The following is a 20,349-nucleotide window of genomic DNA, read 5'->3' as shown; positions in this document are numbered from 1 at the left end:
CCTCACACCGCCCATCATATACCGGACCAGCTGTACCTCACACCACCCATCACATACCGGACCATCCGTACCTCACACCGCCCATCACATACCGGTCCCGCTGTACCTCACACCGCCCATCATATACCGGTCCCGCTGTACCTCACACCGCCCATCATATACCGGTCCCGCTGTACCTCACACCGCCCATCATATACCGGACCAGTTGTACCTCACACCGCCCATCATATACCGGACCAGCTGTACCTCACACTGCCCATCACATACCGGACCAGCTGTACCTCACACCGCCCATCATATACCGGTCCCGCCGTACCTCACACCGCCCATCATATTCCGGACCAGCCGTACCTCACACCGCCCATCATATACAGGACCAGCTTTACCTCACACCGCCCATCATATACCGGTGCCAGCGGTTACCTCCACCACCGCCATCATATACAGGACCAGCTATTACCTCACACCGCCCATCATTACCGGACCAGCTTACCCACCACCGCCCATCATATTACAGGACCAGCTTTACCTCACACCGCCCATCATATACCGGACCAGCTTTACCTCACAGCCGCCCATTCATATACAGGACCAGGCTTTACCTCACACCCCGCCCATCATATACGGACCAGCCGTACCTCACACCGCCCATCATATACCGGACCAGCTTACTCACACCGCCCATCACATACCGGTCCCGCTGTACCTCACACCGCCCATCATATACCGGACCAGCTTTACCTCACACCGCCCATCATATACCGGACCAGCCGTACCTCACACCGCCCATCATATACAGGACCAGCTTTACCTCACACCGCCCATCATATACCGGTCCCGCTGTACCTCACACCGCCCATCACATACCGGTCCCGCTGTACCTCACACCGCCCATCATATACCGGTCCCGCCCGCCTCGCGCTGGTCCCGCCCCTCTCGTGCCGTCACGGCCGCCGTTCTCCTATTGGCTGCTGCGGGTGTCGCAGCCGCTTTTCCCCATCGCCGTTTGAAACTCGGCCCAAAATGGCGGCGGCGGGGAGCGGGGCTGAAGCGGCGGCGGCCCGGCTGGAGGGGGCGGGGGAAGAGGAGGAGACGGAGACGGCGGCCGGGGACGGGGAGAACGCGGTGGTGGACGGCGGCGGGGCCGGCGGTGCTGCGGGAGCGCGGGCGGGCGAGAGCGAGGAGGAGGAGGAGGACGTGTTCGAAGTGGAGAAGATCCTCGACGTGAAGACCGAGGGGGTGAGCGCGGCGCCGCCCGTCAGTGCCCGCTGCCTCCGGGGGCTGCGGCGGCACCGGGAGCGGCCGCGGGGCTCTGCGGCGGCCGGCAGCGGGTGCGGGCCCTGGGTTCGGGCCGTGTGTTGGGCTGCGCAGCGGTTGCGGCCGGGCCGGGTGGGCTGGGCTGACCGCCGCTACCTGCCCGCCGTGTGCGCGAGCGGCGGGCGCTGCCGGGCCGAGCTCGGGCGTTACCGGCCTTTGGGCGGGTGGTTCCGCAGGCAACGTGTCCCGGCTTCCCGCCTCGGCCGGACCCGGGGTGTGTTCGCAAAGTTTCCTGCTCTGACGGCGGCACGAAGCTGCGCTGCCCCGTGCACGAGCTGCGGCCTGAGGGGCTGGGAGAGCCCGCTCCGAACCGGCGCGTGTTCTCCAGCTGCAGTATCGGCTGCAGCGGCCTTGAGGCTGTGTCAGGCTGCTCTCCGTCAGGCTGCGCTCCGTTGCCTCTCTCATTCCGCTGAGAGCTGCCTGCTTGTCTCCATAGAAGCCTTTCACTGAATCACCGAGTTTGGAAATATCTCTAAGATCATTCACTGCCCATTTCCCACCGTGCCACCAACCACATCCCGCAGTGCTGCATCCACGTGTTTCTTCGGTATCGCCGGGGATACGGCACCTCCCTGGGCAGCCGCTGCCTCTTTACTCCTGAGTTGTTCCTAATGTACAACCTGAACCTGGTGCAACTGAAGGCCATTCCCTCTGGTGCTGTTGCTGTTACACAGTGGCTGGTTGGCTGAGACCCCCATCTTACCACACCCCCCCTTCATGCAGTTGCAGATTGCACTAAGGTCTCCCCCGAGTCTGTTCTCTGGACTGAACAATCCCAGCTCCCTCAGCTGCTCCCCATCAGCCTGGTGCTGCAGCTTCATTGCTCTTCTCTGAACATGCTCCAAGGCCTCGTTGTCTTTCAGAAACTGACTAAATTTCAGAAGCAAAAATTACCAAACGCAGCTTTTTAGAAGCAATTTTTGTTTTTCCTACTTGTTTATTTTAAGTAGGTCGTATTTTGCTGCTAGGCTTCAGTCAGGCTCTCAAATGGGGGCTGTGCTCCTGTGCTGCAGACATGCACGGCATGGCAGGTAGTCACTCACACCTGCAAGGAATGGAAGAAGCTGTATACTGCATTCAGTGGGGGATTTTCTTTTTAGAATATCAGTTCTGGGATGGTTACGTTGCCTTGTGTTTACTATTAAATTTTTAATGGAAAACAGATTTATCTTTTAAAGTTTGCTGCTGGTCATTGCCAGACCTCTGTTTAACGAGGCCGCAAGGTCAGTGTAGGAAGGTGACCACATTGACCCCACAGGATGCATCTCTGCCATGCAGTGAAGGTTGGTGCAGAAGGCACAGAGTGCTGCTTGCTGGGCTGTGCTCCCACCAGGCCTAAAGCCTGGCCTCTCAGCAGAGGAAGGAGGCCACGCTGAGGAGTGTGAGATTTGGGCTGTTCGATTTATTTAGGAGAAAATCAAGAGATGCTCTAGCAAAAACCACCTTCTTTTTTTCCTTTTTTTTTTTTTTTTTTTTTTTCCTTTTCTCCCTTTAATGCTAACAGACTTGTTATCTGATGAAATTAGAGGATGAAACCACAACGGCAGCTTAGATACTATTGAAAGAATTTGTCTAGGGCTGCCATTGTAATCTTTTACCAATATCTTTGTAACTAATTCAGTTTTGTCTAGAAATACAGTTGATCTCATTGAAGGGCTCTTGTTTCTGATTGTTGGTATTGCAGTTGGTCAAAAGTGGCATTGATTGTAAATCTAACACATTGTAAACTTCAATTCAGAGCTGAGTGAGCAGTGCTACTATGTTACAGATCTTAAGGTTTGAAATCCTCTTCACGGAAGAGAAGCTACAAGAACTGAGTGGAGGGATAACACTGTGCTGTAACATACTCAGTGTTTTGGTTCTTTTCTTACAGGGTGTAATTCTGTACAAAGTGCGGTGGAAGGGCTATACCTCTGATGACGATACCTGGGAGCCAGAGGTTCATTTGGAAGACTGCAAAGAGGTGCTGCTTGAATTCAGAAAAAAGCTTGTGGACACCAAGCCGAAGCCTGTGAAGAAGGACCTTCAGGTGTGCTCCTCCTCTTGCAGTCCTTGGTGGAGGATATACTGCCCGCCTGGGCTCTTCTAATGGCGGGAGTGGGAATGCAAGATGTTTGGGATCTGGAAGTCATGACTTGGGTGATCTTTGATCTGAAAGCTTTTTCTTCCAGCAGACCTCAGACATTGTTGCTGTTGTCTGGTTAAGGAGCTTTTTCAAATCAGCAGGCTTGCTCATAGAGTGTGAATCCATTTAAAATTTAATATGCTTCATTAGAAACTGAGGCGATGATGTGTGGTTATTTTAGTTACTTTTTGACAACAAAAGCAACCTCCTTTCCCTGCTCACAGGCTTATTAGCACTGAAGCTGTGTCTGCTCTTTTCACCCTCCTTGTAGCAGATGAATCCAGTGGTTAAGAAGCAGTAAATCATCAGATAAGAAAAACACAGTCAGCTTTTTTGCAGGAAGGTAGTTTTCTCTTGTTTGATTCCGTTTAACTGTTCAGTCATTTTCACAGTTCTACGTGAGAGCCATTTTTGAAAGCTGGGACCTTGCTTGGGAGAAATACGTAGGTAAACTGTGAAAACAAGGCAGTTGTTTTTGGTGTGAAAGAGTTGAAATTTAGTTTGGTTGTAGAATTGAGCTGCTGAGAGTCCAGTTGGTTTGCTTTGCTCCCTTAGATGTTGGTTCTCTTTCAGGTAGCCATTAATGTGATGTGATGTAGGAAAGTAAACTAGAATTGTGCTTACAAACCTTGCTTTGGCTGCAAGGGATGTTATTTGCGATGTATAAAAAACAGTTGACTTTTCCCAAGCACAACCACTGCCATTTTGATATGACTTACATTGAAGTGATGCAGTTTAATGGGGGAGTAAATGTTCTTTTTTTTTTTCCCTGCATTTTAGAAACTTTGTCTAAACGATGACGTGTTTGAAGCAGAATCTGACAATGATGGGCAAAGCGAAACGAAAGAGGATGTTTCACCAAAGAAGAAAAAGAAAAAGTCAAAAGAGGGAGAGGATAGAAGTGCGGATGACCTGAAGAAGAAAAAGTCGAAATCTGCCAAAGTCAAAGAGAAATCCAGGACAGAATGTGAAGGTTCCTCAGATAGTTTGGGATTGGATTCAAAGCCCAAAAAAAGGACTTCAGAAACAAAGGAAGATTCAAAGGATCCAAAGAAGCAAAGGAAAGATGATAGTAAGGAAGTGAAGAAAAAGAAGGGAGAAGTTAAAGATGTGAAAGTAAAAACTAAAGAAGATTCTAAAGAAAGTAAAAAGTTGCGGAAGGAGAAGCAAGGAGATGCTCAGTTTGACGCAGAGCCAAGTGTTTTAGATGGTGCCCTCTTTCAGGAGATTGATCATGAAAATCCAGGCTTAGGCGCTGAAAATAAAGAGGAGGAACAGCAAGTAAAAGGTGAAAAAGAGAGGTTGGAAGAAGAAACTGCTGAAAAAGATTCCATTGCTGACAGACAGCTTGATGGATCAGCGAGTAATGAAGATGAAAGCCTCGAGGTTAAGGCTAAAAGAAAGAAGAAAAAGAATCAGAAAATGGAAGACTGCAAAGAGGAAGGTAGAAAAGTGGAAATTAAAGATGTCTATTTGGAGAAGAAAAGCATGCTCAAAAAGCAGAAAAGTCAAGAAAAAGTGAAAGTGGTAGCTGCAGAGTCAGAGAAAGTGTCAGCTGCTCCCGTGTTGGCACAGAAGGCTTTAAAGGTGAGCGCTGAGGAGAGAGGACGCAAGGCTGTGGAGTCAGCTGAGGAGGTGAGCAGCATGAGAGTGCTGAGCAGCGCTGGGGAGGGCTTCGGATCAGACACATCTGGGGCAGAGGAAGCCGAAAAGGCTGCTGTTTATGATGGCAAATGGAAAAATGAGAGTGTGATGGTTAATGAGATGGGTAAAGCAAATGAAAGATGCACTGTAGGGTCTGTAGGCAGGATGGAAGAAGTGGATTTTGGACAATAGAAAGAGGGGAATGCTTTGGAAGAGAAGAGTGGCTTTTAGGTATGAAAATGTGAATCTCCAATTTGCTATGTGTGTGTACTTAAAATGAAAACATCTGTTCCACACACGGGTACCTTGGTGCTTATTGCATTATGTCCCACTGCTTCTGAGGCCATAATTGGGTGATGACAAGTGTCTTATTTTCTGTAGGTTCAGTTGCAGTCCTCTGAGGCTGCTTTCTGTATGGGGTAGGCACCTTAATGTAAGCACACTGATTTGTTTTGGACAGAGAACAGAAGTATTGCATGGAGTAACCTCAGAGCTGAGCTGCACAAAGTACTCTTTTTGTGGGAGCTTAGTGGTGAAAGCTCTTGTAAACAAGGTTAAGCAATAGCTAGCTGTGGGGCATAGCTGGTTTCACACAGCTATTTAACTCATTTTCTTTACAGTAGTCACTAACTGAAAGGGTATGGCCCTTCATTAAGTATTTTCTCATAGTTTGAGGCTATAGCATTCATAAGAGAGCAGCACCAGATGATCAGATACATCCTTGGAATTCTGTTTATTGCCAACAGTATACAAACTCCATCACCTCAAATATGAAGAAATCAACAGCAGGGGGAAGGTTGGTTTTCTTACTGCTCCTCAGGCAGCACTCTCACTGGGTGTAGCTTGGAAGGCATTCTGCTTTTTGCCATCCATCTCCTGCGTGCTGAAAGGGGGTTGTCTCTGTCTGGCCAGTTACTGCCCAGAGCACCTGTGGACTCGCTGCGTGGTTGGGCTCAGCGCAGAGCTTTGGGGTATGCTGAGTGTCATGAAGCTGTGGGCCAAAGCGTATCGTTCTTTTGAAAGTAAAGCACAGCCTTGTTTCAGCTGCCTGACTCCTTTCCAATTACAGAGCACTGTCATGTCAATGTATGGCACAGTATTCCCTGTTTGGAGTAATTTTGTGTGATGAACCCTTTCTCCCTTTTGTTTTACCTTCTAAAAATAAACGTGTAGGGCATGCTGTGTATCTCATCAACATTAGGAAATCTGGAACAGAACTCAAGTTTGTTACCAGGCCTTGTGCTTAGCAATGTCTGGTAATCTTGTCAGTTTTTTGCTTCTACTGTGGCACCTGCTTGGGATGATGTCTGTCTGTGCTGCTGGTTCATGTTGACTGTCACCAAAAGGCAGAGTTTTGAGGGGAGAAAAGAAAGGTTTCATGATGTACTAAATTCATTTTTTTTTTAAACCATTTTAAGAAATGGCAGCATTAGTGATTCTGTGATCATCAAGGACTTGAATATTTTTCTGTGCCTCTTTGAGTTGTAGTCTCCTTATTTGGTACCTTGGGATTCCAGCTGTCGTACCTCAGTTTTAGTAGAGACAGCGCTTCTGAGAGAGGGTTCTGGTTTCTGCTTGCTTTGGAGTCTCAACTGACTCACCAGCTAACATTTCAGACTCAGAATGTTAAATAGAGTGGTTTCCTGGTGTGTTTGTCTGTGCTATGTGTCATCTTAGGAAATGGTAACACAGCCTAATTTTAAATGTATGCTGGTTTTGCTATGTGTGAGTGCCACGCGTGGCTGGGGTGCTGCAGAATTCCAAACTGGAGTTCCTTAATTTGGAAGACCTTTTCCTCTTAGTGAAGAAGCCTTTCCAGAGCAGCTCCTGTCTCGGCCATTTAATTCTTTTCTTAGGAATGTCTGCAGGTCTGTTGTCCATAAGATTTCTGTAGTGTTATTTTCCACTTTCTCCCTACTGCACTCATTTCATCCTTTTTCTTAATAACAGGGGAAAGAAATAAAGAAAACTGAAATGAAGGAAAAATCTGTTAAAAAAGAGTCTGAGAAAGAAGAAAAGAACAGAAAAGAACAGAAGGTTCTAAAAGGTAAGCATTAATTGCTTAAAAGAGAAGGGGAGCACCTTTCAAGGCATTCTCCTCTCATTCTTATAAGGGCAGATACAGCATGACATTTGTAATACGTGCTAGAGAAGCAATTTCTGCTTTCCTTTTAAGAAATGAAAGCCTGCCTTCTTATAGCTTTGTGAGAAGGCTGCACAAGGCATGAAAGTTTATAAAGCCCATAATGTTTTCATAGACAAATCGAGATCTTGCCCTTTTTCATTTAGTATTGTTAACTCTTCATAACATCAGTGACTACAATCTTTTTGAGTGAGTTCACCCAACTACTGTCTATTTCCAGAAGCGTTTTGATGCCATTATAAATACACACTTTGTATTTCTGGAGTAGGGGGTAGAGGTTCTCTTCAGGCAAACTTCCTGACTCTTGCTTTAGCCACTGTAATGGGTTACTGTACAAGCCTCAAAGCATCACAGCAAGGTGACTTGAAATGGGAAATGTCTGTGTTGGGCTTCAGTTCTTAGTTGTGTGATGGGGTATTAATGTTACCACTCCTGGTCTCAAGAAAATTCTGGGTGATTCTATTCAGTATAAGTTTCCTTATCACTCTGATAAGGATGAATTGAGAGAACTTGGTAGTTCTGCCTTCAGCATTCTGAATGGCTGTAGGAAGAGCTGTGGTGCTTCAAAAGCTATTGGCAGAGAAACAGCTTTCACTTAAAGGCCAGTAGATGCTGACAGAACTCAAAAAAAGCAGCAAGCGGATGGTTAATTCCTGCTCTATGTACAGCACGTGCTTTTTGGTTGTCACAGGTACTGAAACATGTTTTCAAAGTAGTAATTGATGCATAATTCTAAACTAAATTTCTTAAGAAGGTGTTGCTAAGTAGAAAGCAGTCAGAGTCCAGGCTTACCAGGGTCGCTGAAGGTGAACTAGCTGGCCCTGATTTTGGCTTTTTTGTTAAGCTTGCTCCTGCACTTCAGCAATGATTAACTTATGAAGAGAGAGTAGATCTTTACTTAATGGACTCTGGTCACTTATTTAAATTCTGTTATGTGAAAGCCTTCAGTGGCTTGAGAAGTCATTCTTGGTAACTGTCTTAATGTTCTAGGCTATAAGGACATCAAAAGTGCACTTGACACGTTTAATGTAGCTTCAGAAGAAAAAAAGGAATACTCTGAGAATAACTGCAAAAGAGAAGAACCCTCGCTAGAATATAAATTCATAGAAGAATTAAAATTAAAAGACAGCAAAGTACACAAGGAGAGGAGGATAAAAGATGAAGCAGAAACATGGAATTACGTTGCTGCAGGAGGTGGTCGAGAAGTAGTGGATGTGTGTCAAATGGAGAACTCTGGTGAGCTGTAGAACCAAGCCTAGGAGATAGAGGAGAGCTTGCATTTGATACTAACTCCATTCCTGCTTGCATCTTTTAATGCTCCAGTTCTCACTACCCCAGGAGGCTGGACCGGTATTTTCTTTTGAAACTCATTGCGAATTTTTCAACCTATCAGCGTGTTCCTGTTGTATTTATTCTGTTACAGCTATGGAGTGTTTGCCATCTCTGATCGCTTCAGCCTAATGCCATGAAACAAACAAGTAAAAGCCTTTTTTGTCTGCTTGCAACACAGCTTTCATTGTTTGGAATCATTTCCCATTGGCTTCCAAAGTCTGTTTGAAAAGTAGTGTGTTGTGCCGATGATTGCTGAAGTAATGGCAAGCTGAGAGTGATGTGGGAATTTAAAAGTTGTTACTTATTGTTTTCTTTTATAAATACGATAGATGGCAAGCAACAAGTCTTGAGCTTGGGTATGGACATGCAGTTAGAATGGTTAACGCTTGAAGACTTTCAAAAGCATCTTGATGGAGAAGATGAGAATCACATCTCAGCAGAACCAATATCCAGTTGTAAGTAGTTGTTGGGAGGATCAGACTTTTCTTATCTGGCATCTCAAAGTGAAATATGCTTTACCTGCATTAAATTGATTTTCCAGCACTCCTGAGGGATGCTGTCAAAAGTGGAGATTATATGACTGTAAAGATGGCGCTTTCTTCAAGCGAGGAATATAATCTGGATCAAGAGGTAATTTTTCTGTAATAGTTATTGAGTGGTGCAGTGCACGGATTTGGGCTGTTTGAGAAGTTCCCTCTTGCTGACCAGCTGCAGCTTTTGTAGAAAAAGCACAGTGGGTGACAGAGGAGCACCAAGTAAAAGGTGTCAGTGTTTGTTCCCCATTTCCTTGAACAAAGTGAATTCTCATAGAAGCATCCCAGTAGCTGGATCTGCAGCAAATTTGCCCATTTTTAAGAATTAAAATCTGACATTTTAAGAACTGTTCATCATCTGTGGCACGGTAGAACAGAAGATGCCAAATGAACTGTTGAGGCAAGCACGTGCTTTTTGAATTGCAGTGTTTGGTGGAAAATGTAAGAGTGAGAGTGGCTGCTCACAGGAACCTCTTCATATTTTTCCTCCAATAAAATCCAGAAGCAGCATTGTGGTAGCAGTTGGCTTAAGACCTGGAGGTTTTTCTCCAGCTTTGCCAATTTCTTTTTCCCCTGTCTCGCTCTTTTCCCTGCTGTCTCATACCTTGCTGCCTCTTTTTCTGGCCCATTCCCTTCGTATTCTGGAGCTCAGTACGATGTTTGTGAGTGAGAGGAGTGTGTGGTGATAGTTTGCCAGTGTCTGGCGGTCATGTATGTGTGAAAAGAGAAGAATCTTGTGAAACCTGTTGTTGTATTTGCATTCTTTGTAATGCAGCTGTGATCTGTGAAATTCAGATATTGATTTTTATGGTGATGATTGATGTTGTTGCAGGATTCCAGTGGAATGACCCTAGTAATGCTTGCTGCTGCTGGTGGGCATGACGACCTCCTCCGGGTCCTAATCAGGAAGGGAGCCAAAGTTAATGGCAGGCAGAAAAATGGAACAACTGCATTGATACACGCAGCTGAAAAGGTTGGCTCAGTCACTGTCATATTTGTAGTTCTTGACTCTTTTATTTAGATGTAAAATTGGTATCCCTTTTTTCATCTCCCTTGGGTGATTCCTAAATAGTTAGCAGGATACAGCAGGATGACCTTCATGGCATATTTGGTGGCTGTGGTTACTGTAGGTGATAGTAAAACCTGTCTACGAAGGGAATATCACAGGGTAGCTTGGAAGGTAAGCTGATGCAAGGGCTGTTTTCCCTTTCATGGGGCTGAAGTTCTTGCAGTAGAATTGCTCGTTGTTTTCTTTGGATGGGCGGGACTTGTGAAACTTGGAGACCAGATCTCTGATTAAGCAGATTTTGCTACTTGAGAGTGGGGCTACAGAGGCAGTGACAAGCTCTGCTCAATCTAAGGCCAGCTTGACCTGACTGCTACATTAGAGGATGTTTGGTGGTAATCTTTTTTCAGGTTGGTTTACATACTTTCCAGGTAGAAGATGTGTGAGGCCTAAAGGGAACTTGATTCCTGTCTGGTGATTAATGCAAACGTACTGTTTGGTTTTGAGTTTGCTTTTTTTTTTTCCCTGGGGTATTTGTTAATACAAGGTTTTGTAAAAAGTAAGAATTGTAAATGCTCGGCATTTGCTTTATGAGCAGTGAAAGAGAACAGCATCAGTTCTGACATGCATCATGCTTGTATTTTAAAATGGAAACGAACTAAGTTATACTGTGTTATACCTACTTGTCTTGTGGTTTTGATGGTTGTTTCTTTTCTTTTGAAGAATTTTCTGACAACAGTGGCCATTCTTCTGGAAGCTGGAGCATATGTGAACATGCAGCAGAGCAGCGGTGAAACCGCATTAATGAAGGTAAACTCAATATTTATCCTGACTTGGTTTAGTTTGCCAATTACTGTTGATTATGAATGGCGTATAGAAGACATAAGTGTATTTTCCAAGTTGATTTAGGTGGGATGTAAACTACATTTAAATACAAGTTGTGCTCTCAGTTACATGAGGCAATGTTTTAGTAGTTTGTTTTCTTTCTGACTTACTGTTGTATCTCAATGGTGCGATGCAGGGTTAAGTGTGGTTTGGTTTCTTCTACTGCTGGGGTCAAAGAAATGTGGAGATGGTCCTGAAGGGGAAATAATGTCTGTCAACAGGAAAATAAAAACTGTGGAGACAAAGACCGCTTAAATACACTGTGATTGGCCTCTGTCTTCACAGGAAAATGGTGTTTTGTTATTGCTGGTTGGTTGGTTTTTATTTTGTTGTAATGGGAAAATTCTAAGCCATCTGTGCTTCTCTTAACAGGCTTTTGGTTTATATCTAACAATTCTGTTGAAGTTTGTATGCCTGGTGAACTTGCTGTATTTTTATGAAGGCTGTTTGAGGCAATTGTTTACAGAGGAGATCACAAGAACTCTTCTGTTCCAGACAGTGTGGTGTTATTTTCTCTGTTAACCTGCCCGAGGCTTAGGGAATTCTTGTCTTCTGTAAAGAAAATAGTGACGCACTTGTGGTTTCCTCTGTCACTGACATCCAAAATCTCTCCATTATTTGACTACCCCCATGAACCTCAGTTTGACCTTTATAGTATTTCTGGGGTATTTTTGTAGTGTTTGATGCACAGCTGTGTGTACCCTCTAATTGGCAGCCTATGGAGACTTACTCCACATGTCTGTTTTGCTGTGCAGATACAAAGAGTAGCATCTTCATTTCCAGTAGGTTACTGGAACAAGTTTGGCTGTGACTCCATAAACATACAAGTGCATTTATCAGGACATTCTTACTTAACTGTAGGAGTTGGTTCTTGTCTCTAAAAAAGAGGGGGGGGGGGGGGGGGGGAAATGTCTCAACAGTTTTTCTTATTTTCTTTCTGTTGTATCTGTTAAGTGTGAATGTTGGTTTTGGTTTTGTTTGTTGATGGAAGATTATGGATTGAAAAAGTATGAAAAATATGAGAGCTCAGGTCTCAAACAAATGTCAGTTGATGACTTCTGAAAGGCTTCATAAGGATATTCTGTATTGAGGTATTTGGAAAGCTGTCAAGAGCATTCTTCAAAGTAAAACTTTCTTCACATTTTCCAGTGCCTTTTTCAAGTCTTCGCCTTAACACCTGGGCATTGTTGCTGTAGGTAGTGCTGACAGTTTTGGGCATGCATGCAGTTAATACAGTGACTGTCTCACATAGCAAAGTGACAGTTTAGGGCAAGTTCCATTCCTTTTCTGCATGTGTGAAGTAACATTTATACTGGCACCCCTGGAAACAGACACTGGGAAGTGTTCCTGCAGTCCTGAATGCTTCCACAGAAATGCATTTATTCGGACCAGTTTATAGGTACTCTTGCAGAGTAGCTCTTCTCAAAGAACTTTGTTTTATTTGTTGCTTTTAAATTAAGTCATTTTGGTAACCGCGATGTTGCTTCTGTGGGATCAGGTATATTGTGATTTGTTAGCATCCACATGGTGATTGCTTACACTTGTTTTCTGAGTCATGACTTAACTTTGGGTTGAAATTCGTTTCTGCAGTTCTGTCTTCTTCAGTGTCATGCTCTGCTTTAATGGGATTTGTGTCGTTGTTCATTCTCCCTTCTTGTTGCTTGGCACAGGCTTGTAAAAGAGGAAATTCGGATATTGTGCGACTTATGATTGAAAGCGGAGCGGACTGTAACATTTTGTCAAAGCATCAGAACAGTGCACTGCATTTTGCGAAGCAGTGTAACAATGTCCTGGTGTACGAACAGCTCAAGAGTCATTTGGAAACGTGAGTAAACTGTACTTGGAAGTTCGGTCTGGGGAAGTGTGAATGAATGGGGTGTGTAATCACCTTGGGTTAAGTTGGGGAGGAGGAGAGGTTCTGGGCAGAAGGTATGGAGTGTGCTAGTGCTTCCCCAGCGTGGTTCTAAGAAGGAAATCGTGGCATGTTCAGTTAGGTTTTTGAAGGCAACAGCAAATACACAGATAAAGCTTGGCACGTGCTGTTCAGTGAACTTAATCTTTCTTTCATTCACTGTTTGGTGCCTTCTCCAGTCCATCTGCTATTTAAAATCTGCCATCAAACATGTTTTTTAACTTTACCAGTGAAATGTCAGGCAAAACTAAATACTGATAAGTGCGAAGTGATGTCTGTGGGGTATCACCAAAGTAACGAGCAAAATGGCTCCTGCCAGTTGAGAAAGCTTCTACGCTCGTGGTAAATAATCAGTGCTTCTTTTCAATCAGAAAGGAAGCCAATGTAGTAGTAGCGAAGCTGAAAGTAAAATCTAAATCCATGTTGCCTGAACATCTTAAATAGCACGTCCCATTTTGGCTATCCTTTTGAAAAAACAGATGAAGGAAAAAAGGTGGAAGGAAAGTAGAGATCATCAGAGATAGAGGAGCTTCAGTGAGCAGACAGAATGAGGTGAGCATGTCCCCCTGGGACAGATTAAAAGCTCAAAATTGTTTTGAAGGATGGAAAACTAAAAAGGGGGGGGGGGCTGAGTGAAACGTAAGGCATGTTCCAGAGGCCATCTATTGAAATGATCCATAGATTAGAAACAGGAAGGTGTTTTTTTGCACAGGAACGCTGAATTACGGATCTTGTTGCAGGATGTTACGGTTGCAGTTGTATGGGAGTTAAGAAGGGGTTAAGTAAATCTGCAGAGGTGTACTTTGGCTGCAGTGTCTGATTCTGGATGCTTCCAAACCAGATGGCTGGAATCTGGGGTAGTGTACCAGAAAAAGACAATTGTAATTTCCCTTAGTTTGGACTGGAAGCTGAGTGAGGTGGGCTCCTGGGCTTGTGTTGATGTGGCATTCCGGTAGTTTCCTTCCAGTGGAAAACAAGGTCAGGTTCTGTGGATGATGGTCTCATGCAGTGTGGAGGGGAGCCTTGCTTGCAGTAATGGCTCAGGAGGCTGCAAGGCTGAGGGTCAGAGCTTTATCTTGCATAGCCATCAAAAACTCACTGTGTCAAAGAAGCTTTCTGAAGTGCAGTACTTAGCAACTGGCACATAAAGGTGCTGGTTAACTGATGTCTCTTCTGAAGGCCAGGCTCTGCGCTTACACAAGCAGCCCCTCTTCCCATCCCAAATAGCCCCCATCTCCCAAACTGTCTAAAGGATGGAACCATTGCTTTTTTTAGGGATGTGGTTAGTTGGGATGGTGGTGATGAGCTGACAGTGGGACTAAATGATCTTAGTGGTCTTTTCCAACCTTAATGATTCTGTGGTTTTAATGAAGCTTAATTTGGAAAACTGATAATACGACCAATATAAGGAGTGATTTGTTTTACCCTGTACTTGCAGTCATTTTACTGGGGGGAAGCAATCCCCTGTTTCTGTTCAGCCTGTGGTGCCTACTGGTGTTTCAGCAGCACCTTTCTGCATAAAGATGTGGTCACTGAGACGTTTGGTGTCTGCTGTAGTCTGCTTGTCCACAAAAGTAAAACGCTGAGGCCTGGCAGATGGAATTTCACAAACAGGTCTCCGATAAAATGCTCCATTAACAAAATGTTGGGACCTGGGGCTCATCTGTGCATGAATGTAGGTGATGAAGTCCTGACAGCTGGGAATGTGGAAAGGAAATCTGGAATCGTTCTGTGTATAAGCTGTCTTCAAGACTGCTGAAATAATGTGTGAAGTACAGGCCTCGCTTGTTTCCTCATGTAGACTCTCAAGAGTAGCAGAAGATACTATCAGGGACTATTTTGAAGCTCGCCTTGTTTTGCTGGAGCCAGTCTTCCCCATTGCTTGTCACCGTCTCTGTGAAGGGCCGGACTTCTCCACAGACTTCAACTATAAACCTCCACAGAATGTGCCAGAAGGTAGGGATCTTACCTTCTGGATCTTACCGTGTGTTGGCTTCTGCTTCTTTGTACTTCAGAAACAAAAGAAAAAAAAAAAAACACCCCAAAAACCAAACCAAAATGGTGCATTAAGAAACTGCCCTTTTGTCTTAATTATCTGCTGTATGAAATGCATGATGTGACATAACACAATATGTGGTATTAATGGTGCTCCCTGTTTGCAGGTTATGGAGTTTTGGAGGAGTGATATTTTGATGCACTGTGGGTGAAATACAGCTTCAGCTGGGGTTTGTGGGTGTTTGTCCAGCTTTTATTCAGAGCTGTAAACATCTTCTCACTTTCTATGATACGCTTTACTGAGTTAGGAAGCATTATATAAATTTATATTAGAATGGGGTACATGTATGAATTGAATACTGCTGCTTATTGAATTTCAGAGCAGTTCGTAAACACCCACATTTGATTGAGCTCAGCGCTCCTTACCAAGAGACGAGATAAGCCAAACTACATGGAATTCCCCAACTGTAGATAAATCTAAAGCTGCAAAGTGAATTGTCCCCAAAGATTACCGTATCTGTTTTGCTTTCCTTCCTGACCCCTGCATAAGGTTTTGCTGCCAAACCCCCTTACACTTGTGAACAGCTCAGTTGTGTTCTCTGCTTGGGCGCTCTGGCTTGGGAGATTGATTTCTACGTATTGCTTTGATGCTCCTTTGGAGTTTAATATTTACGCAGATGATGAAGGTATCTCACTGTTTGCATTCAAATGTTTGGTGTTTGCAATTGCTGTAAATCATGAATCCCATTTCAACTTTGTGTAACTGAACTGCCTTTCCTTCTAGGATCTGGAATTCTTCTCTTTATTTTCCATGCGAATTTCTTTGGTAAAGAAGTCGTTGCTCGGCTCTGTGGACCATGCAGTGTACAAGCTGTGGTTTTAAATGACAAATTCCAGCTCCCTGTATTTTTGGTAAATTTTTCATATGACTAATTGACTGTTAAACTGTCTGCAGAACAGCCTGGTTGATGTTAGATCCTTCATTGGATTTTGAGTATCACAGTGGTGTTTCTTGGTGCAGGTGGTTTGTCTTTGTTTTTTAAGTTTGAAATCAAACTTACTTTTTTTGGTATATGGAGAGGAGTGTGCCCCGGTGGCGCAGTGGTAGGAATGCCGCTTGCAACACCAGAGGCCTGGGTTCGAATCTTCCCCGTGGCGCAAGTGGTAGAAGTGCCGCTCTGCTACACAAAAGGCTCAAATCCCGGGGGTTGGACTCGATGATCTCTAAGGTCCCTTCCAACCTGCACAAGACTGTGATACTGTGAGTGCAAAGCCTGTGGGCAGCAGATCCCATGGAGAGTTACGACTGAAATAGAAGGCAGGGCTGCAGCTGTGGGCCAGGGGGAGGCAGAGGGTGGCCCTGCTGTCCTGTGACTGAGTGATGCCAGAGCTGAGGCTTGGGGCAGAGAGGTGAGAATTCAGCATCTGATGGAATATCCTTTCTCCAGCTCACCTTGTTTTTCCACCTTTTAACGCAAATTCTTTATTATAAGCATTTTAATGACCTCCCTCATTTACAAGTCATGTAAATCTATTGTTCTTTTCTATCACATGTATCACTGTGCACACATTTATGACCTCTTGTTTTCTCTGTGACTGCAGATTGCACTAAAAGTTCTCTGCAATGTATACAACTTTCAAAATACGTATATATATATGCCCCAAGACAACCATAGTTTGTCATATTCTTTGACTCACGTGGCACTTTGGACCATATCCTGCCATTAACTTTGTCAATTCTCTTTTCCTTTTAGGACAGTCACTTTATTTATTCCTTCAGCCCAACTGCAGGCCTTAACAAGCTTTTTATCCGGTTAGCAGAAGCTCCTACAGCCAAGGTACAGAATGCTTTCACTTTGGTTACGCTGATATGATGCCCCATCCCTGGAGGCAATCAAGGCCAGGCTGGATGGTGGCTCTGGGCAGCACAGTTGGGTGGTTGGTGACCCTGCACATGGCAGAGAAGTTGAAACCAGATGATCACTGTGGTCCTTTTCAACCCAGGCCATTCTGTGGTCTGCTGTGCTATAACTCGTGTAATCTGTGTGCTTTCAGTTAAACGTGCAGTGTTGTCTGTTGGATGCTCCCATTTTCATGTCAAACCTGCGTTTGCTTTTACAGGTGAAGCTGCTAATAGGAGCATACAGAGTGCAGCTGCAGTGACCTCACAGTTGGAAGCCTGTTGAGTGGCCTGACACCTTCGGACATATTTGTGATTCCTCTGTTTAGAGACTGACAGAGCAGTTTGGAACTTTTTGGCACCACACTCTTAGTCCCAAGTTCCCACCTCCATGTTGTTTGTTGGCAGTCACACAGAAAAGTACGTGTTGCAGAGCAGCTGAATACGCTGTGCTGGTTGGGACAGCCCTTTTGGTTTGTACAGACATAGGTGTAAGTATTTGTGCCAATACATACAACGCTCTCTTTCTTTGACTTGTTGAGTCCAGACTGCATATTTCAGCTTTTCCACCATGTGGAATGGTGCACATAAGAACTATTTAAGGTAACAAAATGATTTTTTTTTTTAAATAGAAGGATCTTTTCCATTTGTAAACTACAATTTTCTACTTACTCAACTCACCATGTTTCAGTGTAAAATACAGGACTATTGTATTCTCAGAGCTGCGGGCAGGAATCACACCTGAAAGTCACTGCATCGCTTAACCATGAACTGCTGGGGGCCACGTTCTGGTTTGAAACTACCTGCAGTTGTCTCCTGGTGGGAAAGCAGGAGTGCTCTGTGGGCTGCCCTCTGAACAGACAGTTGAGTCTGCAGGTGTGAACAAAGGCGTCCAGACAGGCTCAATGTGTAGAGCACCGCAGTTGGATTCCTTAGTTACATCAGTGCTTTAAAACTAATCTTGTGTTAGAGAAACAACTGATAGTTATACAGGCATCTTAACTTTGGAGTTGTCAGTCAGGTGCCATATGGGAAAACAAATACAAATGGCTGGAACTAGCAGACAAAAAACATGTTAACTAAACTACCTTAACCTTAACTGTGTGAGTAATGCTCTCCTAGGCTAAAAGGTACGGAGGAGTTCAGATGTTCTCAGCCTGACTGATGACAACAGGTACTGCCTGCCCTCATTCAGAAACTCAGTTCCTCTGTGCAAAGAGCTGCTATCTTTTTATTTCTTTAAGTAAGTGAGCATTTTATCAGATGACGGCAGTTCTGTAATGGTTCTGTGCTGTAATATACAAATGTAATACTTCTGCCTGAAGTACAGAGTATTTTTCTTTGTAAATTAAACATCATCTTGAAAAGTAAAGGAAAAAAATAGATCGTGCCTTTGCTGTTCTGGTTGCCGCAAGCAGTTTACATGACACCACGTGCCTATATTGCTTAAGAAACTATTGGGGATAAATAAATGTATTTGCACCATTCTGATGGTGAGCACTCAGTTGTACCCTTTTAAGAACTGTGACTTTATATTAAAACTTTCAGCTTACCACTTTTAAGTTCTGGTTCTTGAAAGTTTAAAACTTTCACACTAAGAGATGCCAAATCTTAGTAAATGAAGCACACTGTCTATCTAATCTATCTAATCTGTCTCGGTTTTGTGGAACATCACATTTTCTGTGTAAAACTAAGCTACAGCAGCACTGTGCCCCGCTCATTTATGTTGTCATTCAAGGTAGTCTTCCTGCAAGCAGACTGATGGGTGCACTAACGGGTCTGAATTTTGAACAGACTTGTCACCTGCATCTCTCGGAATTCTGTGATACTTCATTGTCCTATGCATTAACACTGCAGTGCACGGAAGGCAGTGGCTGAGAATCAGGACTGTCCCTACCAGCAGCTGCTGGTTTTCTTCTGAATTTCAAAGCGTAGGTATTAGGAAATAGTTGTGGAAGATGAATGTGGACAGGATACGTTCTTCAGTGTTTCCTTAGGGTGGAGTGACAGCTTTCCTCTGCCATTTCCTTGGCTGTCCCTGCATTGTGTGCTTAGGAGTACATGTGTACATTGTGCCTTTGGGAGGGGGCTGAGCTGTTAAGGACTGTGCAGGTGGGCCCAAAAAGGGCCATGTAATTATCTTGAAGCAGTTCAGAACTGCTGTACAGTTTAACCAAAAAGCTGCTCCAAGAGTTGACACGGTAAGAAATGTCAGAGATTGTGCTCAGAGTGGTGGGTGGTGGTGTTGGGTTTAATGCTTCTTCCTGTCTCGAGAAGCTCAAGGTGCAGGAGGGCGTCTTACAGGAAGGAGGAAGAAAACCTGCATTCACAGTGTTGTTATTGAGGAAAGGATTTTTCAGCCATCTTCCTCTTCTGATGGTGATATAAATTCTAGACTCCTACTGAAGAGACATGAAAAATGTTCAGTGCTGGCTTCTGTCTGATTTTTCTACATCCTTTTTATCCAACTGTTAAAGGAGAGGTTTTGGTGAACAAAGGGTGAAGAGACAGCTACAGTAAAATCACTTTAGACACTGGGCAGAACTACTGATCTACTTGCCTGTTTTTTTCTTCTCCTTGCTATTTATCAGCATGTCTGAGCAGCTGGGATTACTTTCTACAGTGGCAGTAAATGGCTCTGAAGGTATGAACTCACTTGTTCTCACTGCTGCACCCTCAGTACTTGTGTTCCTTGTTCTCACAGGTGCTGGAGCTCAGTGGGTAACATGGTGCCTTTCTGCAGGGTCTCTGGTGTTGGACACCTCCATCCTTACCCTGTGGCCATCACGACCCTCAGCTCAGTTTCCATGATCTTGCTGTACTGCTACATTAAGTTATTCCATGCCCCTAAGATTTTGCTTTTTGCCTCTTAAGATGTTCCCATCCTCTGCTCAGTTCATGTTCACCGTCTCTGAGTTCAGGAAACAAAATTAATGTACAAGTAACAGGAAGTTTATTTGAAACAGTTCCATTAGAAACAGAAACTCTGGGGAAAAAAAAGAGGAGTTACAGCACTGCTGTGTTACAATGCAGCGTAGGAACCTCATGGCATCAAAAAAACCACATTTTTCATTTTGTTTTATTCACTGTTTTTCCTTGTTATGAACTACATTAACACAGGTTTGTTTTTTTAATCATCCAACTCAACTGCATAGGTGGTGAAAACTTAAAAGTACTTCAGTTCTTCCTGGTAACAGTTCCTTACTTTTCAGGCTGTTGTTGCTCAGTTTTCCAGGTAACTGATGCTTCAGTGCTGCGTTAATCTTGAAGCTGAAACTTCAGCACACATTTCCTTTTTTTCCTTCAAGTATGGGAAAGTAGGGTTGGTTGTTTCTGTTTTGGTACATTTTATTTAGTGCTTGATAATATTTTCATCCTCCTTGGAGTTAAGAGGAATCTGTGTTTCTAAATTCAAACAGTCATGTAAGCGATACTTTAATATATGACTTAGTGTGGCTCCTGTTCCAGCACATACAGCTGTGAAGCCTTTATGAGCACCCTTGTGCAGCACTTGTACTAAGTCTGTTTCCAGTGCACTCTCAGTAGAAAGGGAGGCA

General features: G+C 44.2%; 2 protein-coding genes across 3 annotated transcripts in view; both read left to right on the top strand.

Annotated features, from left to right (window-relative positions):
• The window catches only part of LOC107308338 (proline-rich extensin-like protein EPR1), a 2,547-nt gene extending 1,537 nt beyond the window's left edge, over positions 1-1,010 (top strand). The window contains exon 2 of the mRNA XM_015852189.2: positions 31-1,010. Coding sequence (XP_015707675.2) covers positions 31-1,010 — 980 coding nt within the window. The remainder of the gene's footprint in view (positions 1-30) is intronic.
• MPHOSPH8 (M-phase phosphoprotein 8) lies at positions 992-18,436 on the top strand. 2 transcript variants are annotated; one of them, XM_015852186.1, is made up of 14 exons: positions 992-1,239; positions 3,191-3,346; positions 4,223-5,077; positions 7,037-7,133; positions 8,220-8,465; positions 8,891-9,016; positions 9,103-9,191; positions 9,927-10,067; positions 10,824-10,910; positions 12,656-12,810; positions 14,699-14,853; positions 15,677-15,804; positions 16,647-16,730; positions 17,014-18,436. In XM_015852186.1, exons 1-14 carry the CDS (start codon positions 1,024-1,026, stop codon positions 17,053-17,055), a joined length of 2,577 nt encoding a protein of 858 aa, XP_015707672.1. In that variant the 5' UTR covers positions 992-1,023; the 3' UTR covers positions 17,056-18,436. The 2 variants fall into 2 exon arrangements, with proteins under 2 accessions (XP_015707672.1, XP_032298059.1); XM_032442168.1 differs by lacking the exons at positions 14,699-14,853; positions 15,677-15,804; positions 16,647-16,730; positions 17,014-18,436 and adding an exon at positions 13,377-14,686.
• Positions 18,437-20,349: the final 1,913 nt, after the last annotated feature.

Source organism: Coturnix japonica, chromosome 1 (genome assembly GCF_001577835.2).
Source record: "Coturnix japonica isolate 7356 chromosome 1, Coturnix japonica 2.1, whole genome shotgun sequence".
NCBI lineage: Eukaryota > Metazoa > Chordata > Aves > Galliformes > Phasianidae > Coturnix > Coturnix japonica.
The sequence above is the reverse complement of the archived record's forward strand: the minus strand, read 5'-3'. Positions and strand labels throughout refer to the sequence as shown.